The 24667-nt window shown below is 38.0% G+C and overlaps 1 protein-coding gene across 3 annotated transcripts; it reads left to right on the forward strand.

The window, feature by feature from the left end:
* Positions 1-406: 406 nt before the first annotated feature.
* LOC113008023 (BRCA1-associated RING domain protein 1-like) lies at positions 407-24013 on the forward strand. 3 transcript variants are annotated; one of them, XM_026145131.1, is made up of 11 exons: positions 407-636; positions 1630-1686; positions 2411-2559; positions 3418-4502; positions 5078-5158; positions 7407-7579; positions 14186-14318; positions 14785-14917; positions 17764-17856; positions 21963-22060; positions 23368-24013. In XM_026145131.1, exons 1-11 carry the CDS (start codon positions 545-547, stop codon positions 23713-23715), a joined length of 2442 nt encoding a protein of 813 aa, XP_026000916.1. In that variant the 5' UTR covers positions 407-544; the 3' UTR covers positions 23716-24013. The 3 variants fall into 3 exon arrangements, with proteins under 3 accessions (XP_026000916.1, XP_026000918.1, XP_026000917.1); XM_026145133.1 differs by lacking the exon at positions 407-636 and adding an exon at positions 988-1064; XM_026145132.1 differs by lacking the exon at positions 407-636 and adding an exon at positions 1103-1344.
* Positions 24014-24667: the final 654 nt, after the last annotated feature.

A 24667-nucleotide genomic window follows, 5' to 3' on the forward strand; every position in this document is an offset into this window, starting at 1 on the left:
AGTGTTTATTTTGCAAGTAGATCTCAGCTTTGAAGAAGAATTTCAGAAGGGCTTTCAAAGCCATGTAGTTAATATGGGAACAAATTGGATGTTGTGAAAGAGGACTTACAGAGGCTCGGTGTGACAGGAAAGTAGTACACATAGGGTGAGATGGGGCAGATGATCCACAAGGAAGCAGCCGAAGGAAGAAATTAAAGAAGTTGGACTGTCACTCTAACAAAATAGGGAAGTTTAGATCATCCACTGTATATTAAGATATTATCCATAGATATACCACAAAATAATGTTCAGTCTTAACATATTTATTGGTATTCATTTCTCACTGTCCACTTCACACGTCCGATTCTCAAAAAAACAACAAAAACCCCTACGTCAGGGTTTACGTCATCACCGGTGCCCGTCGACCAATCCACTGTGGCAATGCGCTTTGCTCGCTTCCGTAAATATTTGGCGGGAGATGTAAGAAGTAAGACAGGAAGTTGTACTTGTTTTTGCTGTTTGATTAATAAAACAACAACAAAAGAGCAACACTCCTATTCTAAGAATGGATGAGCACAGTTCCGTGCAAACAGTGGACTGGAAGAAGACTAAGGAGGCGGCGGCAAACTTCCGACGGTTGCTACTTTGTTCCAAATGGTAAGTAAACGTTAAGTGCAGTACAGAGTGGCAAGCTAACCCTGCGTCGTCTACGAGTACTGGAAGTCAGGCTAAACTGGGTTTTTTATGTGTTTAGGTAGCAGCAAAAGTAACGAAGTGTTGTCTTACACTTAAAGTGGTACAAATATGTAAACATTTACAAATATGTAAATGTTAGTTTGGTATGTTTGTTTAGTCGAACAGTGGCCTGATGCTTATAGAGAAATGCAAAGCAACATGGAAGAAACTTAACCGTGCCCCTAGTCTTGTCCATTATCGTTAACTTTTCATTTGAAACCTCACTTTCAATTCATCCTTAATTAACACACGTGCGGCAATGCCATGAAATGTTGAAGACCTCTGTGCAGCAATGAGAAAACACCACGCAGCCTGCACTTCAACGATGAAAGCTTCCAAAATATAACCTGGTAAACAGTGCCATCACAATAAACCACAGATAATAAACCTGTAACTCGGGCACAGCAAATTACGGTATAGCGGCGATAACGCCTGCAGCACCTGCCAATGAACACTCTGGCATGTTTTGCTAAGCGATCTGGCGCCGAATAAGTGAGAGACAACAGCACAAAGCGTAGTAAAAACAGAGAGTGATGTGCTGCTTAAAATTGTATTTGACTGTGCTTGTAGCTGTGATGGAGTTCGGGTGATTATTTTTGCATATCGCAAGGTCCCGGACTGCCCCAGAGTGTAAGTTGCTAAACATCCAGGACTATGTGCTTTTGTTTTTATGATGGTAATGCACTTTGTGTTAAGGGTTTCAGGGTCTTGTAAAGTTCAGATTTTACACATTTGGCTCAAAAAGTATTGCAGCACCCTGTATTCCTAATAAGGCTATTGTAAAGGCACTTATGCAAATTTGCCTTACGTTTTTTTTAATCCCACTTTAAATTAATTTGTGGGTCTTGGGGGTATACAACCGTTGGCCAACTAACCTCTTTTTTTGTCTGTTTTGTTCTCTTTTTTTCCCCCCAGTTCAGATTTGATGAAGGAACCTGTTTGCTTAGGTTTATGTGAGCATATGCTGTGCAGGTAATGTATGAACTTAAGTGTATTCTAACCAATTAAACACCAATAGGACACCAATAGACAGCTTTAGCTAATAAGACTAATGGGTCAATTTCATTTGGTACACCTAAATGATTTTTAACACCTGCAGTATGTTTTGCCTTCATCACAGATTACAATGTGAGCATAGTCTTGCCTCCCCTCTCAGATACTATAGTGCTTTTCACACATTCACTGTAGCCTTGAAGTTTTAGACATCAGTTATTAGAGTTAGTGGAGAAAACACATATATCCAAAGCAGCTGGATTTTCCACATTTTAACCTGGCAGGTGCCCAATACAAAAACCTATGCGATGATGGTTTATGCCACTGTGCGAACAATGCAGGTAGTAGTCTGGTGCCTTTATTGCTAGTGAGTGGGCATAATGTGTTCCCTCCTTCATGCTAACACAAAAAGTATTTCAAGTAGTTTCAGTCCATCTCAAACAGGAATTTTTTTTTCTGTGTGGTACATGTTGGAAGTTGAAATGTTGACAGTATCCCAACCTAATTCCCCTGAAATTGTCTGGAGCGGATGTGTGAAAGTGGCTACTGAGTGAATTAATGTCTGCATGCTTAAACAACAGCCCGAATTTTATTCTTCTTTTTATGACTGGATGTTCTTTAAAAGTGAAGGAATAACCATTCTGTAATTCTTCTTACTGAGCTGTAGTGTGGACTCCTAATATGGGGTATATTTATTCCTCAGGTCCTGTGCTGGGCCACGTGCAGGAGATGGCTGTGTGGTATGTCACAGCCCTGCCTGGGTGAAGGACATCCAAATCAACAGGCAGCTCAGCAGCATCATAGAACTCTTCTGTGGCTTAGAGTCCCTGCTCACTCCTATTAAAAATCCAGGTAGAGGGAAGCTATATATAAAAATATAGCAGGCTAGAAGCATAATTGACAATTTATCTTTCGAAATCCATGTGTTTTGGTTCGTTCGGTTCACCACGCTCATCCTTCCACACCCTCCTCTATCACTTGTTGACTGAAATGTTCAAACATTTTTCTCCACTAATCTGGTCTGTGATTGACAGGGTTAGTGGCTTGTTTCTTTGGTTTATTATATTTATTGCCCATCTGGCACCCACGTAATTGCACTAATTATGCAGTGCAATTATCCATGTTAGTGTTTATTTTGCAAGTAGATCTCAGCTTTGAAGAAGAATTTCAGAAGGGCTTTCAAAGCCATGTAGTTAATATGGGAACAAATCTACACGTTGTTGTCAGTGTTCACGAAAACAACTAAAGATGTAGAAAGCAAACGAGGTGCTCCAATACGTCTTTCATATGTTAGCATTATTATTTCACTACACCTAATAAGCTGTGCAGTTTCTGTTTATGAGGGATTTTTTTTCTGCTATTTTTTTTTTCTTTTGCTTTCTTGCGTTTTATTAGGATCCCATTAGCAGTAGCGTTAGTGTTTGCTATTTTACCTTGAGCCTTTTATTCATTAATATGTGTATGTTTATGTACTCGTATGTAACCACTGTAACACACTAAACGACCAGCCTTGAAATGCAACTAATACTGAAGTTCAATTAAAAGAAAGCATGGAAAAAAGGTCACCATCAAACCACCCCAAATTATACATTAAGAACAGTTCCTCAAAGATCGATGTTAGCTTGAATAGTTCCATGTGATAATTTTTGTTAGCACTGTGTTTTCACATATATTTCTTTGTTTTTTTTTTCTTTTCATACTTCATTGTAGACTCATCTGTGGCTGAGATTCAGCCTGATGGCCCTGTACCTAAAAACAACAAGAAGAATTTTAAAATCTGGTTCAGTCCCCGCAGCCGCAAGGTACGCTGCACAGTCGAAAAGGCTGCAGAGATCACCGTACCGGACAACAGGTCTCCTGGAGAAACATCTGCAGCACAGCAAGACACCCTCACTGCTCAATGCCAGGACCTGTCAGTTTTCAATTTCACCTCGTCCTCCCAAGACTCCGGCTCCTCTTCTTCTCAAAGCTGCAACGGTGAAACAAAAAACGACAGGAAGAAGAGGTCAACTAAGAAAAATGCTACCAGCAGGAATGTGCCGGTGCAAGGAGCCACCAGAACCACACGAAAACAGACGAAGCAAAATCTGAAGAAGAAAAGGTTGGAAGCCATAAACCAGCAATGGGGCATCTCAGAAGAGGCTCATCTCTCTGAAAATGAGCAGGTGTGTGCTGATGGAGCAAGAAGGTCCAGTAAAAGGGTTTCATTCCTAAGCCCTGTTGTCACTTCTGATGGGCCTCAGCCTGAGATGGCACAGCGGAGCACTGATAAACTCAGTCCTGCCAGGAGCACAGTGAGAGAGAGTCTCTCACAAGGCAGCGAGACTGTACTGAATTGCCAAACTGAACTTGTTCAACCCTTGCCGGAAAGTGCCTTTCAGCATGACCAGCTGTCTGCAGATGTACCCAAACCAAATGATAACCCCAAAAATCACAAGAACGTGTCTCCTTCCGAGCATTCCTCAAAAAGATCTAGGACCGAAGACAGAAACAGCACTTTGGACAACACTCCAAAAAGACCAAGACCTTCTCCAGGCAGAAGGGGGAGAAAATCATTGAGTCCGATCTCTCCAGTTGTGCTAAATCCTCCATCTCTGACTACCCCTAAGAGCACCAAAAAGTCCAGAAAAGAGGGCAGAGACAGCCCCTCTGTTCAAGCCAGCCCCTCCACAGAAAGTTACAGGAGATCTTCCTGTTTTAATGGTGCATCTGTTGGACGGTCCAGTCCAGGAAGCCCTGCAGTTATGAAGAGGAACCACAAGGGAGAGACCCTGCTTCATCTAGCTGCAATCAAGGTCATAAAGTGTTGGCATGATTCACTTTATTTACTCAATTTTCTGTTATATTCTAGGTGTGAAAATAACTGCAGGAGACTGCAAGAATAAAATCTGTGCACAGTGTTCCTAAAAAAAATGAGATATTAAAATGGTAAACAATTATAATTTCACTCATTTTAGCTCAGTAATGCTGTTCTTGGGTTAGGACATTTTGCAGAAATAAAAATCATGAAAATTAGTGAGTGCAAGGAGCAAACCTGGCATTTCCTGTTTATTCTTTTTTCTTCTTTAAAAAAAATTTACAGATATATAATTAAATATTCTCCCTTACTGTGGAGTTGAGTATATTTGGCTGTATTAGATCAGGCAGCCATATTCCACTCTATTGAGACTAAACTGTCTGATAGTAATCCTTGTAAACATAGCTGTAATCCTTCCCTGGATCCCAGACAAAGCAATCAATGGCCCACTGTTGAGTGATTGATAAACCAGAGAGCTTTGGTTTACTGAGATCAGCTGCTGTGTTTAAAGGTTTGCATTTACAGGTCTGTAGTTCTGACCCCAGGTTTGTTATTATCTTTTGGTCTTTGCAGGGAGATGTAGAGGCTGTCAAGGATCTTCTGGATCAGGGGGCTGACCCCAATCTAAAAGATAATGCGGGGTGGACACCTCTGGTAGGTGATGAATTTGTTAGTCTCATTTGTTGTTACACTGTTTCTTCAGCAATGTAGCATTTGTTTACACACAATCGTGTTTTGTTTTGTTTTTAACTTATTTTGATGACAAATAATTGGCGTCACTACAGTGACTTTTTCCACATAGGTTTTCGTATAGACTTTAACTTTACTTCTATAATGTTTGCTACTTATTATTATTGTTATTAAAGCTAAATATTTGGATTTCTTCCTCCTTGGTTACTCATATTTCTACTATATGAATGTCCCTCTTTTGCTATCCCTATTTTCTGTTTGTTTTTAAAATGTAAGCATCTGCACTGTTTGTGTGACTGGCATAATAAGGGCCAGATTGACTAAGCAGGGCAAATTGGCACTAGTTTGCAATCAGAGAAAAGCACAGATAGGAGAGGAAATTTCAGATGGTGATGTTAAACAGTGCATAAATTTATGATCAAAAGCACAGTGAGTTCATTATAATAATAATGATCGGAAGTCTACCAAGAGCAGTGCAAATTGGCATGCGGTCACAAACAAGCAGACCTGATAAGGTTACAAGTAATCTAGTAACAGCACAAGCATAGCTTGTTAATTGAATCAAACATAATACAAGAAAAGTTTTTAGCTTCTATGGATTTGTTTCTTTCAGGAAACACCAGCCCAGTGTAAGGAGAATGTGGTTGCAAAAGTCACAAACATGACAACAACCAGCCTCTGGAACAAAACTCTGATTAAGATTAAATAAGGGGGGAGGCACTTTTGCAGAAGTTTCATTTTTATTATTTTTTTTATGTCAAACTCTGAAATCTGGTGAAACATTGTGCAGTCACTAAATTGGAAATTTAAATATCATTAACCTGAAGATTTCTTTTGTTTTTAGTGTGCATATGAGATGAAGCTATGCGACACTTGAAAGTAAAGCCCTGCATGACTTCAGGAATAGGTCCAGCTTCCAAATGGCAGGGTGGCAGACCTTTTGTTGCTGCCAATATTGCATTAGTTCCTCTACCAGGGTTGACTTTTTCATCCTTCAAGATAGAGGAATATAGTTCTTTGAAAAGTAATATGTACTGATGACACAAGGGGCTATTTTTGTGGTGGTACCTCCTCAGCAACAATCACAGGCATGTTATTTTATCAGTTTAACCTCAAGTTGCTGCCACATGATAAGCTGGAAACGCCTCGACAGCTGCTCGAGACTGAGTGTGTGTTTGCGTCTTTATTGCAGCACTTTATGTCAAGATGTTCCACTCAAACTTGAGTTTTCAATTTGAGTTTTGACAGTTCTCAGCTGATCATTCAAATTGCTACCAGTAAGCTTAATGCTAGAACTATTCAAATGTGTGTATTTGTATATATGTGGGAAGGTTGGTAGCTATAAGCCTTGATATGCTACAGCCACTATGACATTACCATTGTGTTTTTCCAAACCTCTGTTAGCACCATTGTAGTTTTTAACCTAGCCAATTGTAGAGCCAGAGCATTTCAGCTTGTTACATGTTTCTCTCTGTATTTGTGAAGTTTAGAACAAACAAAATGAAGCCAATTTCAGCATGCACTTTATGAATCCATGGATTTGGTTCCAAACTGGGTGTAAAATAAACATTTGTCCAGATGGCCAGTACTACAAAAAACTTGGAAGTGTCCCAGCAATACATGAAACAGTTGTCACAAATAAGAGGCATGTTTTCATTTCTAGTCCCTGATGATGATGATGATTAAAATGATGATAGATGAGGCATATTCTTCTTAATATTTGCTCATTCAGGTGGCAAATCATTTTTACAGTCATTGAGGAGAAATAACTGCACAGCCCTTGGCTTAATAGCTTAGACTACCTGACCCAAATAAAAATAAACTGGAACAAAAAGCCAGTTTCTTAATAAATGCATTAGCTGCTCAAGTTATTTAAAGCATAATGCTGTGTTTAATCACTCTGCAGTTGTTTGAGTGTGTCTTAATTGCATTTCTGGTGAAATTCTCAGGCTGAACTTTAACTTTGTCAAATTAATCCTTTGCAAAGGCGAAGACTTAAAAACAGACGAACATTAAGGCACCCATCTTCTTAATTTTAGAAAGCAGAAAACTGGGGCAGGACATATTTATGCATACTTCCCAGATGTTATTACTCAGCAAAACTTATTTCGTATCAGTTTTAAAAAATGCTTTATTACACTGTAAGATCTGAGGCATATTGTCAGATCGAAAAGAAGCAGTATAACTTTTGAGCTTTACTACTTTGTTTCAGCATGAAGCATGTAACCTGGGTCATCTGGCAGTTGTGGAACTACTGGTCTCAATGGGAGCCCTCTTGAACACGCCTGGGTATGAGAACGACTCCCCACTACACGATGCTGTCAGGAATGGACATTCATCTATTGTAAAGCTACTATTGCAGCTTGGCGCCTCACAGAACGTATTGTAAGTTGCTTTAAGTGTTTCACAATACTGCGTTTTCATTTGGGTGTCCATTGCTACATTGACTTTATTCTGTGCGACGTTGGTGTTTCGTAACAGTGTTTTAAGTTCTGACCTAAAGGCCCAGTGAAGAGCAGTGGAGCTCAAAATCTCACTTTTATTTAAGTGCCATGAATGAGTGGAAACTAAAGCCCCACAGTTGTGAGGGCTGTTTATTTTTTGTTGAATTCTTTTTCAGTGGCCCGAAGGTTTGACATGAAAACAAGAGTTTCTAGTCTTGTCTTCAAAGCCAAACTTTTAACCTAGTATTTAAACACATTTTGGCCACTTTTTAACTGCATTTACAACAAGATGGAAGTTCTTTTTTTTAAACTCTTATTGGCAGCAGTGTCCTCTAGAGTAGTTGTGAAACTGTATGGCAGGTCCCTCCTAATGTATTGTAGAGCCAGTGCACAGTGTGTGTTACCTGTTGAAGGTATGTAATAAAATTAAGTTGAATTAATATTAAAATAAAAAAAAATACACTGCTCTTAAAAAAGGAGCACTCAATTATCCATAGTATAACCTAAAGTTGGTTAAACTTCAGAGCAATTCATCTTAATCAAGTTAGGAAGCATTAAGAGTGTGGAGATGTCATTGCAGTGGTGAATATTTAGATATTTTGCTGCCTGTAGCATCATCTGGCATGACCAGTTTGGCAGTGGATCAGTAATGCTCTGGGAAGGCATATCCTTGGTGAATGCCAGTTGAGTAGCACGGTCCTGGGTTGTGAGCACAGGTCCCACTAAAGGACGTCAGCACTTCATTCCATGTTTATGCAGTCTATTTTTTGACAGTTTGGTCAGAAACATGTATAAAAGTAGCCAGCTGGAGGTTATTTTGCAGAACTGTGGCATTGCTCCTCATTTTCCTCATTGCACAAAGGAGCAGATACTCATATGACTGCTGATTTGTGCCTCACAGTAGTCTTTTCCAGCTCTCCTCATGTAATGGCCCAGATCTCCTCCATACATTTGAGAATATGCTGGCAGACACAGCAGACCTTCTTGGGATGGCTCATGTGGATGTGCCATCTTGAAGCAGGTAGAGTTCCTGTGCAACATGAATGGGCTGCAGGTACCATCTAATGCTACCACTAGTGAAAGAACACTAGCAAAAAGCAAAACTAGAGAAAAGTCAGTCAGGAGGGATAAGAGAAGAGCAATGATTTATGCCACAACCTGCAAAATCATTCCTTTTTTCCCTTCTCGCCTCTCCTGTGCATCCCTTGTTGTGTTCATTTGCACCAAAGCCGATCATATGATTAATGCATCCTAACTGGACAGAAGAAGTTGAACTAACTTTGTGTTAAACTGTGACAATCAAGTCTTTTTTTTTTTAAGCGTAAAAAACTTTTTGAGCAGTGTAGCTTGCTCAAGCGCTTGTGATGACATTCATTTTGCTAAAAGTGAACTACAGTCCTAATTTAATTGTTGATGATGACTAAAACAATTTAGGCAAATATTCTTTTCGATATGCTTTTTTTTTTTGTGTGTGTGTGAATGGATAAAGAAAAAAGTTAGAGAATCAATGCCTTTGACAAATTAAATCACAGCTATATAGTGTTCCTGGAAAGAGACGTTATCTTTTGATGATATGATCTCTTATTGGACACACACACACACACACACACACACACACACACACACACACACACACACACACACACACACACACACACACACAACTGAAGCATAAATCTAAAAAGAAACAGAACATTTACACCAAGTTAATATTTACTGCATGCCTATTGTGTTTCCTGGCATTACATCATAGTGGTGTTTCTGTCCTACTGGACCACTGCTGCTTTTTTTTTTTTCTCCCCCACTTCTTCAATAAATTTTCAAAGACTTGTTTCTCAGTCATCATACAAGACATTCAGCTTTTTGGGAGTTACATAGTACATAGGTGGACAGATGTAAAATTCAGTGCTGATTGTTTGTTAATCAGTTGATGCCATATGAGCTCGTCCGGCTTGTGGAAGTACATTGTCAATAATGAGGACGGGAACTGACTAATCCTTATGATGACTAATTAATCAGACTTGGTACTTTGATCAGATGATCAGCTCTTTTACAGTCTTATAATCAATGAATACCTATCATACTTTGTTTGTTTTTGTCTTTAGTTGTGTTTGTTTCATAACTTTGATTTACATTTGTTCTTTTTTGCCTTATTACTTGTCTGCAAGGAAAACGGGCAGGGATATTCTGTGAGGTTTTAGGTTTATTTTTTTGAATGTCAGTACAGATGTAATTGTTTTCAGGTCAACAAGCAGGTTACCACAATAACTGAAAGCACCCTCAGCATACTTGACTGTAATTCTAGGAACATTTAAAAGATCTGCACCTGATGACCGGAGAGGTGTGATTGGGTTATAAACAGTGAGCCATTCACAGATGTGCTGGGGGGCAAACCGTCGAAAGCTTTGTGAACTAATAAAAGGATTTTAAGAGTATTCCTTTATTGTACTGTGAGCCAGTGAAGTGAATTCAGTACTGGGGTAATATGGTCAATTTTCCTCTTACCTGGAAGGCCTCTGAGTAACCAACTGAATCATAAAGCCAGAATTAAAATGTCACGATTACCAGCGTCGTAGGCAGCTGTAAGATCAAGCAAGACTAAGAAAGAAACTCTGAGTCACTGTTAATCTACATGTCATTAACTTTAGTACGAGAGTTTCTGTGATCCCTGATTGGTTCTTTAAATAAAGACTGTAAGTTGAAAGGTTTTATTTAAGAGTTGGTTTTTTTTTTTTAAATTAATATAATAGTTTACAACCTCAAGATGTTCGGACTTCTCGGACAGAGAAAATGCAAGCCTTCGTTCTACTGGTCTGATCTCTGTATTGCAATGTAATAAAATAGGCACTTCAGTGTGAAATAATAATGCAGGCCTACATTAGACGATAAGTGAATCCATGAAGCCATGTGGGCATTGGCATCCAGAAACTTATCAATATTCATTCCTATTCAGGATCCGAGATCAATATAGTTCCTGTCCTAGCTTCTCTTCCTTACCATGCAGAATCACACACATGCACAGAGGACACAAGCTAAGACATCTGCCAGTGCAGTCCCTAATGGACTGACTGGCACACAGCTCGGGGTTTAGAGGCACAGATCTTCGTTTTTCCTCCGTTGATGTTTGTGTGCAAGTAGAGCTTGAATGATTCAGCTGCATTTTGTTGTTGTTTAGTCACAGTTCTATAAATCACTTGGTGCCAGAGTCCACTTTATATCTAGCTCAACTTTTGATTAATCTGACTGAAGTCTGAAATACTGAAGGAAGTCTTAAAAGAGACAAACTATCAATTGAGTACCTTTTAATATATTTAAGCGATATCTGCTTTGTCACAACATGTATTTTCTGAGACCGCTTTAAAGTATGAGCTTCTAAATGTATACCAGGGCAGGACATCTGTAAACTTAAGAGGAGGCCTGAAGAATTTTGCTTAGCATACAATAAGCTTTTAGATTTCACTGTTTATGTTTAGGTCAATGCAGTGTGAAAATAAATTTGTACTAATGAGACATGGGCAACAAGGTACCCGATATATTTAAATTGACTAAGTCGTAATGACCACATTAAGCCGGAAGCACTGAATCCATACAGACATTAATTAACATCACCTGGAAGCCTTGTACTAACATGCCATTGGGTATAATTAAATACACAGGGGTACGACAAACTCGCAATGACATTCATCAAATGCTAGTAATTGGTCATTACATCACTCTTTGTCACTCTTTACACTTACTAGTATAGGACATAGTATATATATGTATGTGTGTGTGTGTATGTATGTATGTATGTATCCATACAGTTTATATACTGACTTTTTTTGGTTTTATACAGATTTTAGTGATTTTAATATAGCTAAATTAAAGTTAATTAAAATTAATCATAACTCTAGGGATGTTGTTTAGATATTTTGCACTGAAATTATGATGCAGGTGCACAAGTATGATGATGATAGTATCGGCAAGCCAAAAACTGGTGGTTATAAAACATTAAGGACTACAGTAATACACCAATCAGAAAAGTCAGGAAGATGGCAAACAATGTAAAGAATGCAGGTCACAGTGTTCCAAAAATAGCTTTTCAGCCGTTTTAATGGAATGGAAGGTAATTCATCATTTTTGTTAGCCCTCAAGGAGACAGTCTGTTTTGGTGAGTTGACCTAAGTGTGAAAAGAAGCTTTGCTTGTTTACAAGAAGACCTCAGAGGGCACCTTTGATATGACAACTTCCAGTTAATGGATGTCATTTTCTTGCTCTTTGAAATGTACTCCATAATGCATACCGTCTTTTCAGTTGCATTCTCTTGTCATAACAAAGTGCATTGCTCCGATCCTGTTTTGGCTTTTATGCACTGGACTATCGTTTTTGTGCAGTCACAAAGTTTGAAATATTGTTAGCAGTTTGAAGAAGGGTGTAGCTAAAAGCATCAAAAGAACTCTTAAAGCTGTACTCAACATTATTTGTGATTATGGTTTGGTGTTAATGAAGGGCATTTGCAAAAAATAAAATAAAATCACAGTGCGGTACTTTTAAAAAGTTAAGTGAAAGTGTTTGGGAAGTCTAACATAGCAGTGTTGGCTGTAAGGTGATCAGAACAAATTTCAAAAGATGGAAATTTAACTAATTGTCTTTGATTTGAAGAAAAAATACTGCCTCTTCATTTCACTCTTCATACTTGCTGCTAATGTGATTTTGGGCAGAAATGGTTTAAACTGTATAGAAACTGTAGATACCAAGTAAGGCAACAGTCTTTTAAGGTTTATATCAAGAAGTAAATGGGTTAAAAAGCTTTTATCAGTGTTTGTGTTGTTTTAACAAAGTGGAGTTAGGAATGAAAAATGTATTTGGTAGAAAGGCTCAGAATGTCAGGGATGAACCATTTGTAGCATGCAACACATTTTATGTAATGAGCGCATAACTGAAATCTGCTTGCTGTGGTCAAAAAGATCCACTATAACTTAAAACTTTCTAGGATAACCTACCACTATACCTGTGACTATCTAATATAGTCACAGGTATAGTGGACGCCTACTAGAACCACCCTCACCTTCCACCCACTTGTGTGCTTGAGCAGAGGCCTGTGGAAGAGTATTTGTGACTTTACCTCCTTCTCTACTTTTTGTTTTATTTGTAGATATTCTTCTCACGTGCTGCTGCTTAAACCAGCTTGTGTGTGTGCGTATGTTTAAGTGTCAGGGACATTTTATGTTTGTTTGTATTTGTGTGCATATGGAGCTGGGGGTATGAATCCAAATGAAATATTTTATGGACCAGTGGACCTATTAATTGTCCCCCAGGTGTTATCTTTGCTGACGCCTAATCTTTTAGAGACGACCTGCTGGGCTTGGTTCTTCTTTGTCTCCTTTCCTCCTCCTGTGCCTTTCGTGATTCCTTTCTCCGCCCCCCTTTTCATCAAGGTGACCCAAGTCTTGTTTCATGCAGATTTCCTCAAACGTAAAGACGCATACTTTAAAGCTGTCCGCTTTGTAACCAAGGGAGGCTGTTTCATCGTCTTTGAGTCTCTGCACATAATAGTGCTTTTTGAGATGCAAAGCCTCCATTAGACACGCTGTTCTAGAAGGTTACCATGTATCAAAATTAAAACACATTCAGTATGCAGCCTTTTGATATTAATTGCTTTGCATTTAGTGAGTGTCATGATGTGACCTATGCTTGAAGTATAGGACAGACTTCAGCTTAACCTTATATCGAACTGTTACGCACTAGCGAGTGATTGACACACACTGTTGCACAGAGTTCACAGAGCAAGCAGGATGTGGCATTGCCAATTTTTTTTTTTTTTTTTTTTTTTTTTTAGCAAATATTTGAAACTGAATTTGCACAGATTGGGACTAAATGATGAAATGGGGCGATGATCTGATTTGAAAACATGATCTCCTTAAAAACTTAAACTAAAACAAGTATTAAAAGGATCCTTTCAAAGGTACGACACTGTGGATGGAGCCTTCAGAGCAGGTTCCCAAGACTCTAGAGCTCCTGGCTAAGGAAGTGCAGCCAGCTGAGTCTGAATCATTTTTATAATAATATGTGTTTACAATATTGCATGTAATATATATTCTTGGGCTGTTTTTTGTTTCCTAATGGAAATTTACTAGTGCATTGCTCATTCAAAATGTGACTGTAAAGGTATATCATGACTTACAGCTTACTCAAGATGAGCTTATACAAACAACATGACTGATTAAAGTGCAAGCTGACCCACTCATCCAAATGACTTCAGACTCAGCACTTCACTTCCTTGGATCCCGAGCAATGTTCCTGTGAAAAACAACGGTCTATTTAATGCTTGCACTGATCCATCATGACTAAATAACCCACAAGAGATGCAGGATTACACAGCAAAATATCTTGTTGTTGGTGGTGTTTCCTGGGATTTAGATTTTGTGTGTTGACATATTTTTCAGTGTTAATGTGTCTGACCTTCCTGGTGGTCACCAGATGGTCTGCAGCACTGCAAGTGAATAAATATATAAGTGTGTGCATATTGTTAGATACTTACACCTTTTATCTTTGTTCCTCTTCATAGAAATCTGTATGGAAAGCGGCCTGCAGATTATGCAGCGAGTCTGGAGATGCTGGAGATTTTCCAAGAAGCCTCAGAAGGAACTCAATATGCAAATGCTCGTATATCTCATAGCCCCTCAGCCAGTCTCTCCGTGGTATGTCGCCATGATGTGAATAGCCCTTTTTGCCTTGAAATGATCAACTCTGGAGCCGAGTTATTATAATGACTATGTTTACTCATATTGCTTAGAATGTTTTTGATTCATCTTCATTTCAGTTAGTTTCCACAGTGGTTTTCTCATTTCAGTTTAGTTTTTATCAGTGTTAGTTGAAATTTGTCTGTATTATGTAATGGTTGGTGATTGTCAGGGTCAAGATTTAAGAAGTTCAGAACAATACAAAAATGGAACATGGCAATGACCAGTGCCTCCTGAAGCTGGCTGTGTTGATTAATTGAACAAAATTAACAGATACTAAAGGCAGAGATATTTCCAGTCTTTTTTTTCTGGAAACTTAACTTTTTCCTACAGTTGGTTTTCATTTTCAGATTAGATTTAGTGAACCATAATACATATTCTTGCATTAAAAGCCTCAAAACCTCTAAATTTCTGCTTGTTGTAGGTAAATGACTGTGTGAGGAGGGAACAAACCATAGTGCTTTTGTCCAGCAAGCTCTCGCCAGCTGAACGGCATCAACTGGTCAAACTGGGACAGCTACTGGGAGGGAGGATGGCTGACACATTTTCTGGCTCAGGTATTGTTTGTTTGTACTCCAGGGGATCAACGTTCCAGTCCAAGCCCCTTACAATACTAGCTGCATGACTGCTTTCAGCGTTATTGGTGATGGGCTCTTAACAGCATCATGAATTAAATGCAACTGCCAGCGAACTGCTTGTACAGAAGCTTGTTTAACTGCCAAGCACTTCTACGTGCAGTCAAAATATATATCTGAAGGATAAATTCCAGGCTGAACCTCCTGAGTTATTCAGTAACTAAAAGGTTGTCTCTTGGCCTCATCCAAACATTTACTAAAGATTACATAATGCGGCTACTTCATCAACCTTAGAGATGGTTCACAATCCCAAATGGTCCTTTTGCTACTGAGCCAAGCTTCATAGGCTTTACTGTCTAACACAAATCCATTTTATTGTAAAAGCCAACGTCAGGTGCTTGAGCATTATCACTCGTGAAGGTTCAACAGTAACTAACAAACACTTTTAGAGCTGTATACATCATTGTGATACAGCAGCTCCTTCACTGCTGCATAGTTTATAGCTGAAAGAACACAAGAGAACAAAAGTAATTGAAATCATTCCTCATAAAATGTTTGGAGGTACTGTCAGAGTGATGAATACTCACTAATGAAAAACACAAGTGTGTCTCACGATTCTCCCTCATCTGGCCTGAGGGCTGAGAGTAGGAGCTTCCAATGAACATTTCTCACATTTTGAACTGAAGCCTGCAAATCCACCAAATTCATGGTCAATGCACAATGTAAAAAGGTTTCACCCTGGAGATATAATTATGTTCATTTTGAATTTTTCAACTGTGCTTAATTGTTGATTGAAGAGGCAATAAGCTTGTATTTAATTTTTAATTAACCATAATTATGTGTCCCTTTCTTTTACACAATAAACTATAGAGGTGGGAATCACCATACAACTCACGATACGATATTATCACAATACTTAACGCACCATACGATATTATTGCAATTTTTTACAATATTTTGCGATATTCAGATTCTGTACATAAAAGTAAACTTTATCAATATTCATTTTATCTAATATCAAAGTCTCACACTCAGTCTCTCATTTCAGTCAGTTTTATTGTTGACAAACTGAACGGTTTGTATTACAGTCTAGTCCAATTTAACTGAATGCAACCATCTGGTACAATTATAGCTATTCTGAACTATGCAATTTATGAAAACTATGCAGCCCATTCAGCAACTGAAGAATTTGAAAGTAAATTAAAACAAAATATAATTTTACATTAAATAAAAAAAGTTTTAAACTTAATAAAAATAAAATATGTCTTAAATTAAAATAAGTAAACTGTCATGTTTATTGCTGTCAAAAAAAAAGTTAAACACATTTGGACAGTGAAGGAATGTCAGCATTCTTGCTCAGAAAAAGGAGCTGATCAACATGCTCTGAAGTCAGAGCATGTTCCAGTCCACGAAAAAATTGTTTGTAACAAAATATCGATTTCTGCTGTCCCTGTATCGATACATTATTAGCAAACAAAATATCACGATACTACACAGTATCGATTTTTTTCCCCCACCCCTAATAAACTAACACTTGGCCTATTGTGTTGCCATGAAGTGTTTGACAGGTTTTCAGTAAGCTTACTTTTCACCCACTCAAAGTAAGGGACATTAGGGAAGTGTTGGGCAGTGACTAACCTGGAATAAAAACTATTTCATCCAGTTGGGTTTGCGTTGCTAAATCAAAATCACAGATTTTTTTTCCTTTAATGCATAATTACATTGGTTTACCCTTTTACAAATGATTTCATAAAAGATTCACATGTAAATGGCTCTGTCTCATAAAATGCATAACATGCCTACATGTAGTATAAAATTTATTGTATAATCTATAATACTGTTTGGGTAGGAAATGCTGGAAGGCAAAGTGGAAAAACACACTGTCAAAAAGAAAGTGGAGAGGGGACAGATGTTAATAATTGTTCACATTTTCAGATATTTTTTCCCTTAAAGGTAGTGCTGAACTCATGAAAACTGACATAATAAATGTGTCAAAAAAGCAAAAAAACAAAAAGTTTAGAGATAAACTTGAGCTGAGATGAAAAACACTATACTTTTTAAGATAAACTCTCTGTAGTTATATTTTGTTTGTCTCTTTAGATGTGTCAAAAAATCCGTCAAAAATATTCGCTTATTTTTTATTTTTTATTTTTTAGACCTATTATAGACAGGGATTGGATTATTAAAGTGTTTTTTGTTTGTTTGTTGTTGTTTTTTTTTTTGTTGTTGTTTTTTTTTTACCAATGGACCAATATGCAAAAACAGAATGGTCAGCTTAGAATTTGGCACAAACAAAAGCTGTGGTGCAGCATACAATGCTACTACTGCACATTCACCTAATGTGTATATAATAGATAATGTTCTTTCTCTCTCTCACCCCCTCGAGGAGTGTGTCAGGTTACATTTCACTGTGTGTTATACTTGTATAACTATGCATTTGACGAATAAAGAACCTTGTACCTTAAAAAATAACCGGACCATGCAGAGAGTGAGATTCACTGCACAGATAAAACCAACATAATCTTGTTCTAAATTGATTGGAAGAGTAAAGTATGGAGAGAGAAAATGAGAGCTTGTGATCTGAAGCGTAATGTGTTATCTGTCAAACATGGTGGAAGCTGTGTTATGTCATGGACATAATGGATATATAAACATGTATGAAAGGCCGAATTGACAAACATTTAGAATTTCACTATTGCAAAGCCCCCGAATTAAACGACACACTGACTGCATCCTTTCAGATACATTGGTGCAAAATTACCAAAATTTGTGTCACAGGCAAAATGTGGACCTGTATGGACTGGTGTGTGTCTGTTTTCTTTTTCCAGTGAGTCACATTGTGGTACCGGAAGGGCAAATGCCCACCACCTACTCCACCCTCATGGGTCTTCTTGCTGGCTGCTGGATTGTTAGATACAAATGTAAGTACAGAGAAGGCTGTAAACTTTAACAGTCTTTAATTCCTTAATTCACATTAATTCATTTAATGTGTAAGTGTCACTGTTGGAAAATGTATCCAGAATTGTGAATTAAATATTTTTAGATTTACTGATGTCATGACTCTGTATAAAACATAAATGAATAAATTGTTCTGTGATCTTCTAGCTCCGACAGCTCTAATAGCATTAAAATTTAATATGTTGAAAAGTCTTGGACATTTAGAGTAGTATCATTATAATTTAGCAAAAGCAATGTAATTACAGTTACTAAATCTGTCCTGTTATATATTGCTTTGAATAAAGTTCAGTATTGACTGGGCTTCTTGCCCAAAAATAGAAAGAACTTTAATTTGCTACTATCACGTGTTTCCTCACATGCTGCACCGTTACATTTGTACATTGTAAGTTTTGTTTGCAATATACTTAAATACCTTTCATCCAGAAGTAAGTGCCAGATGGCTATTTGTGCTGAGTGGCAAAATTACATGTAAATATTTCTATACCGTACCTGATAAATATATATATATATACATTTGTCACAGAAAAGTCATTAAAGTCTTTCAGAGAGTTTCTAGATATAGAAACAGTATTTCCATTTACATAGAAGTTATGTTTCTTGTAGTTGCTCAGCTTAGTCATTTATCTCCCAAAAGTACAGCACAAATGTTGGTAGCACGGCCTCTGCTTACCTTACAAGACAGCAGAAATACTGAGGTTGCTGATTGCAAGGGAATCCATTCTAATCGGCTTTAACCTATAAGCCTGCAGCAGTAAGGTCACTGCTACAAGCATGATTCATCTAGTCACCTGCTGAGTATTTTTTTTTAATTGCCTGCCCTTTCTTAACATTTCCAAGGAAGACTTCCCAGATGCTTCTACAGAGAAAAAAACAAAACAAAACAATTTGAGATAACAGATTAGCCTCCTGCTCAGTCCCACAGAACATTTTAACAGCCGTCTTTGTTTCAAACAGTGGGCTGTTTGTGATTTTCCATAGGACTGTTTTAGATAATATTTTTATGCGGCTACATTAAGGGACATGTAAACCATTAAAATTGCTGATGTGTTACTTGGTGCTACAATATTATGGTGTTAATTTCTCTCATTTTGGAACCTTTTAAGTGAATTATTCTGTTTTGTGGGTTTTTGGGAAAAGTCCAAATAAAATATACAGGATTTTTTTTCATGCACAACATCCGGTCTCTATGGGAAGATTTAAAGAACATTTAGCAACAAGCAGTTTTCATATCAGATTGTTTGTGCCTGTTGCTCTGTGTGCACACAACTCCTTATGTCTGACGGCCAAGTGAAGTAGGTGGGAATCAATATCACAAGGCCAAATATGACTAGTGATAAAAAGTTGGTCAACTCTTTTGCCTTTTTACCAAGATAAATACCTTGCAAAAAATTTCCTAATCTTGGCTAGTCTCTCTGGTATCCTTGGACCAAGTCAGCAAGCATATGTTCAGAGACAATCAGCTTCACAGGAAGCAGAAAGAGACTTGCAGTCAAAGAGTTTTCTGGCACCTTGGCATGCCCTTGACTGTTGTATGTGTGGGAATGTGTGAGTGTTACAGTACAGTGCCGTGCATTCCTGTTTCTGTCTCTGCCAGTAAGCCAGTTCAACGTTGAATGTGTGTAGTTGTGTCACTGTAACATTTTGTGTGTTTGGACCATATTTATCCCCCCCTCCCCTTTTCTTTTCTCCACGCGGGCTGAGCACTTGACACTTCTTGTCTCCCTTGTGACAGTCACTGTGGCATCCTATCTGTTTCTTTTCCTTGTGTATGTGAACACACACAAGGAGCTGCATTTTCACTGTCACCTGACTTTGTATGCCATACCTGTCCGCTAAGCCGAGCCCCGGCTTACTTCTTTATCAGACTTGTTTCAGTGCATTGCATTTTGATTGAAATGCACAGTCTCTGTGTGCCTAACAAGGTTATATTCCAACTAAAAGCCTTTTATTAGGGTTTCACTTAAAACTAAAAGACATGTTCAGAACAGTTGAAATGGTTTTGACCAGCATGGGGGAAACACACTAATGTTTTTGCTAGAGTAAAATGAGACTATTATTTACCTCAATCTAATCTCAATTAGCTCGCTTGTAAACCTTTTTTTAAATCTTGCATCTACCAGCTGTGTCTGGCAACCTATAGCTAGAAAATGTCCACTTATTGTTTTTGTTTTTTCATCTTATGTGTTTAAACATTAACATTATAACATTTTTCCATTGCATATTTAATGAAGACATTTCAATGCACAGTCCCTAGTCATAGGAAGACTAAGAGTTCACCTATACATAAGTGACTGCATTTACACAGAAAAGCTAAACTAATAAAGCACATGCAGTTTTACTTTTCTTAACGTTACTGAATGCTCTAAGCAATCAGTGCAGCCTGAAAAAAGTACAACTCTCATTGCAGGTCTCAGAAAACTTCTTGGGGTCAGCTTTTCTACTTAAAGATATGAGATTGGAAGTGTAGGATGCAGAGTTGCCTGTTAGTGTCAATAAAAGCCTACAAAGTCTGGTTGCTTACAGTCTGTTCTCAAGAAAGACTGGTTGGCAGGTCATTCTTTGATCACAAGAACTTTTACAGAAGTTAGATAGGTGCACAAAACTAGCATAGGCCACAAGAGCATTTCTGTAGGTACTGGTGTTCATCATAACGATAAATTACATAACAATGGAGGAAATTCAGGACTTGTGCTATTTTTTCCTAGGAGTTGATGTCAGATGTGGAGGTGTTTCTGAAGAGGAGAAATTTTCAATTTTGATTAGTATGGCTTCATACTGACTTTTGGTATAATGACCATGAGTGCAATGTTGTATCCTGTCTCACTCCTAAAGCGTCTGTATTGGCCTTTAGAACTTCTTATCCATTCGAAATGCCAATACAATTCTTCTTGTCTCATTATAAGAGGACAAGTTTTCGTCAGCTTTTGTCTTTATAATGAGATCGCAGTAACAGTTTGGTCTCACGGTTAGTCAAGAGGGCTGGTTCATCTTACTGCTCACTCAGTAAGGATGGGGATTGAGATGTTTTATGCTCTCTTTCGGAGTATGATTAACAAATATGCTAATGACTCTAAGAAACTAAGTGCTATCGTCCAGAGAGAGATTAACCCCTGTATTTCTGCCCAACTCTTTAGCGGGGTCCTCCTGAAAGAAGTCTGTAATTAAGGGGGGTGAAGAAATGTTACTACTCCTCACCCCTTCTAATGGTGCTGTCACGGTGTACACACACTGATCTGTTCCTGTCATCTTACTCACATATTTGGAAGGTGGAATGTTTGTAAGAGAGAACTTGAGGCAAAGTGTTGCGTATATACCTTGCAAATGTGTCTGTGGAATAGTTTGCATCTCTAACAGTTAGAAGCGTAATGAGAAAACTCAGTGTGTTTGTAATGAAAAACGTTATTCGAGCCAATGCGTATGCTCAGGTGTATTTCCTATCTTCCCACCCCGCCACAGCAAAGTGTCATATTTCCAACCTAATCTAGCTTTAATGTTTAGATATGCCACTTATAAACTGTGGATTTGGGGTTTCTTTTAATATATCCCAAAAATAATGCTCAGTAATAGAACACTTACTGAGAACAGCAGCAGTTTGATCTGTGACATCTTCAGAAGCATTTTTATCTGTGACAGTGAGGGGTCATTAAAATGTGCATGTTTTGTGTTTTTTCCCTCCCCCTTTATCTGCCTTTACTTTTAAAAAGTTTTCTGCCTTTTTAAGATTTTCTTCCTAAGGATTTTTAACAAAAGCTATATCTCTAACACAAAAAATGCCTGGATGCTGACTGTCACACGGTTTTATTTTGACTCCGTAAAACCTCAAGAGACAGAAAGAGATGACGCTCGAATTCTGCTTAATACTTTAAACGGGGGTTGCATCATTAACTCCATCATGCTGTGGGCATCTTTCTCTGTCAACAACGGCAGCTATGCCAATACATGAAATCTTCCAACTTGTGATAAAACAGACTGTCATCCTTGGTGTGCAACACAGCCTTGTCACATTCCCTCAAAGTCAACATAATTAGCTGTAGCTTTAATTTTCTTTGTTCTCTCTCTTTGATGCCAGGGGTGGAGGCATGTCTCCAGGCGGGGAAGTGGGTGCCTGAAGCTGAGCATGAAGCAGGAGAAGGCCCCCAGCGAAGTCGCATCAACAGATGCAGCTTGGTAAGCGAGAAGCACAAAAACAAAGATATGAAATTGATGAATACGCGTTGTTTAAGCTCTCTCTCCTTGGGAAAAATTTGTTTTTCCAGGCAGTGGCATATGGTGATAGTTGATTTTTTTTTTTTTTTTGTATAAATCTGTTTTCTGTCATGAATCATAACATATTTGCTTATTTTAGACACAAATCAATATAAATATAATTAAATTTTTAATCTCTTCAATTCAAATTAGTCTTAATTAAGCTAAGTATTCAAAATTTTTTGTTCTCTCACCCACATGTTTGATTTTGCAGCCAACCGTTTCTGAAAGACAGCAGCTTACCACAAAGCCAAAATTACACTGACATTGTTTCTAACACAACATGAATGACTTACAGTGGCCAAGTCTGTCATGACCTCAGTTTAAAGAAGATATTTTGGCAGGGCTTGAAAATAGCTTTCCCCAACCAATCAGCATGAAACCCGATGGAGCTTGTGCTGTTTTTAGAGAATGGGGGCACTGCATTGTCAAAGCTAATACTGGCAAAAGACTCTTTAGAAGCTGCATTTGCTTCTAAAGGTGCTTTAGTCTGCTTTGTTCAGATTCATTTGTGCAAAAACAAAATTCTATGCACTGTGTATGTACCTGATAAAGTGTTTACCTGTTACCTTGAGGAATTCTCAAGGTATTTTCAGCATGTTCTGGTCATAACCACAAGGAGACACATGTTCCCCCACTCTTTTATAACTCTTTTCTTTTTTCTTTTCCCCCCTCTGATGCAAAATAAATGTTCATTCTTGAAAAACGGTAAAAACCATCAATCAAAATCCTAAATAAAGGACATGCAGAAGCAAAAGTAAAGCCCTGCCAACGTATAATAAAGTAATCTTTCTACTCTAAAGACCTGAGAGTGCTAATTTACAACGCGAAACAGCTGAGTTCCTTGATGCTGTGAATAGAACAGTCTCCAGTGGCCTAATTCACTGCTGCTTTAAACCGTAATGCCAAGTGGTTCAGAGCTTGTCTGGAGAACAGTGCTTATAAAAATGTCTTCTGGCGCTGCAGCAAAGAACACAAAGCATCCACACAGGCGCTTGCCTAGATTTAGTAGCAAAGACAATTATTTACCATTTATCTTCACCATAAACAAAAGAGAAGACTTTACTCATTCTGCCACTAAGCTCGTTTGTTTTCAATTTTTAATGAAGGATGATAATAGAGACGTTTTCTCAGCAAGACAGTTTTAGTTTGGACGAGCCTTTGACTCTTCAAGGGATGAGGCGGTCTTCAAAGTTTTCACTAATGTCTGTTCCCGTCGTATTTCACAGCTTCCACCACTGTTCGATGGATGTTTCTTCTTCCTTCTTGGCTCTTTCAAGACGCCTACCAAAGATGAGCTCACAAAACTACTCCGGGAGGGAGGAGCTCAGCTACTGAACCGGCAACCCAAGCCAGACAGTGATGTGACTCAAACTGTGAATGCCACAGCCTATCATGCCCTGCCAGGGTCCGACCAGGCCCTTTGCACACATTACATCATCTATGACCCTCAAGCCCCTCACAAGCCGTCAGTAGTGAGACGAGGCAAGGTGTGGTCAGCTCCCACCACCTGGGTCATCAATTGCATCACTGCCTTCAGCCTCCTCCCTGTACCAGACCCTGAACTATTGGTCTAAATTTGTTAAATAATTATGTTTGCACTAAACAACTTACCCATAAGTATGTCCATAATGTGTATGTATGTCTTGTTGTTGTTGTTGTTGTTGTTGTTGTTGTTGTTTAATCTATGCAGATTTAGTGGACATAGTGAGTCATATACAGAATAATAAAACAATAATGTTGCTAATTTTAATGGTCCATACTTACAATGTAAAAATAAAGTACAAATCTGTCTAGAGATAGATGGATAGATATAGATTGTTTTTTCACAAGTCTGAGAATCTGACTTATATACAGTATGATTGAACTTTACAATAGAAGATTTGACACTAATTGATGCAAAAAAAGTGAGGAAACAAAGTTGTGTTGCACACAAATAAAAAAAAATAAAAAAATAAAAAGGGAGGGAAAGAGGTTATATTAGAAAACATGGACATAGCCATTTTAACATAACTGTTTTTCTTTGTTTGCTTTTTGACGTAATTAACAGTTATTGCTGGTTATAATGCTGTATTTAAAAAAACAAAAAACAAAAACTCTTGAAATTTTGTTATTAAAAGTTGTTGATGAAATTATTTCTTTCCTTTATCCAAGTGGCAAGCATTATTTACCAGCATTTAAAAGATAAAAAGCTTGGGAGCTGTATATATGAATCAAACAGAGTCTGGATTTACAGATTGGGGTCAGTGATACAGCCTCAAAGTCAATATTTCAAGGAAATGTTCCATTGACCTACTGTCACTGATGACAGACTACCTGATCTGGAGTATGAATCTATTCCTGAAATGAGTAGACAGCACTGTAGTCCAATTGTATACACAGCATAAGTCAAATGTAAGCACAAAAGTAGACTAGGTACAGGTATTATCCCTGGAGATTTAAAGTAAAAGTGTAAAATAACTGATTTATACTTTAGTTTAACAGAAAATGAAACAAATCTGTAACACCTGAAGGCCCCTAAAATTTAAA

This window comes from Astatotilapia calliptera, chromosome 16 (genome assembly GCF_900246225.1).
Source record: "Astatotilapia calliptera chromosome 16, fAstCal1.2, whole genome shotgun sequence".
In the NCBI taxonomy this organism is placed as follows: domain Eukaryota; kingdom Metazoa; phylum Chordata; class Actinopteri; order Cichliformes; family Cichlidae; genus Astatotilapia; species Astatotilapia calliptera.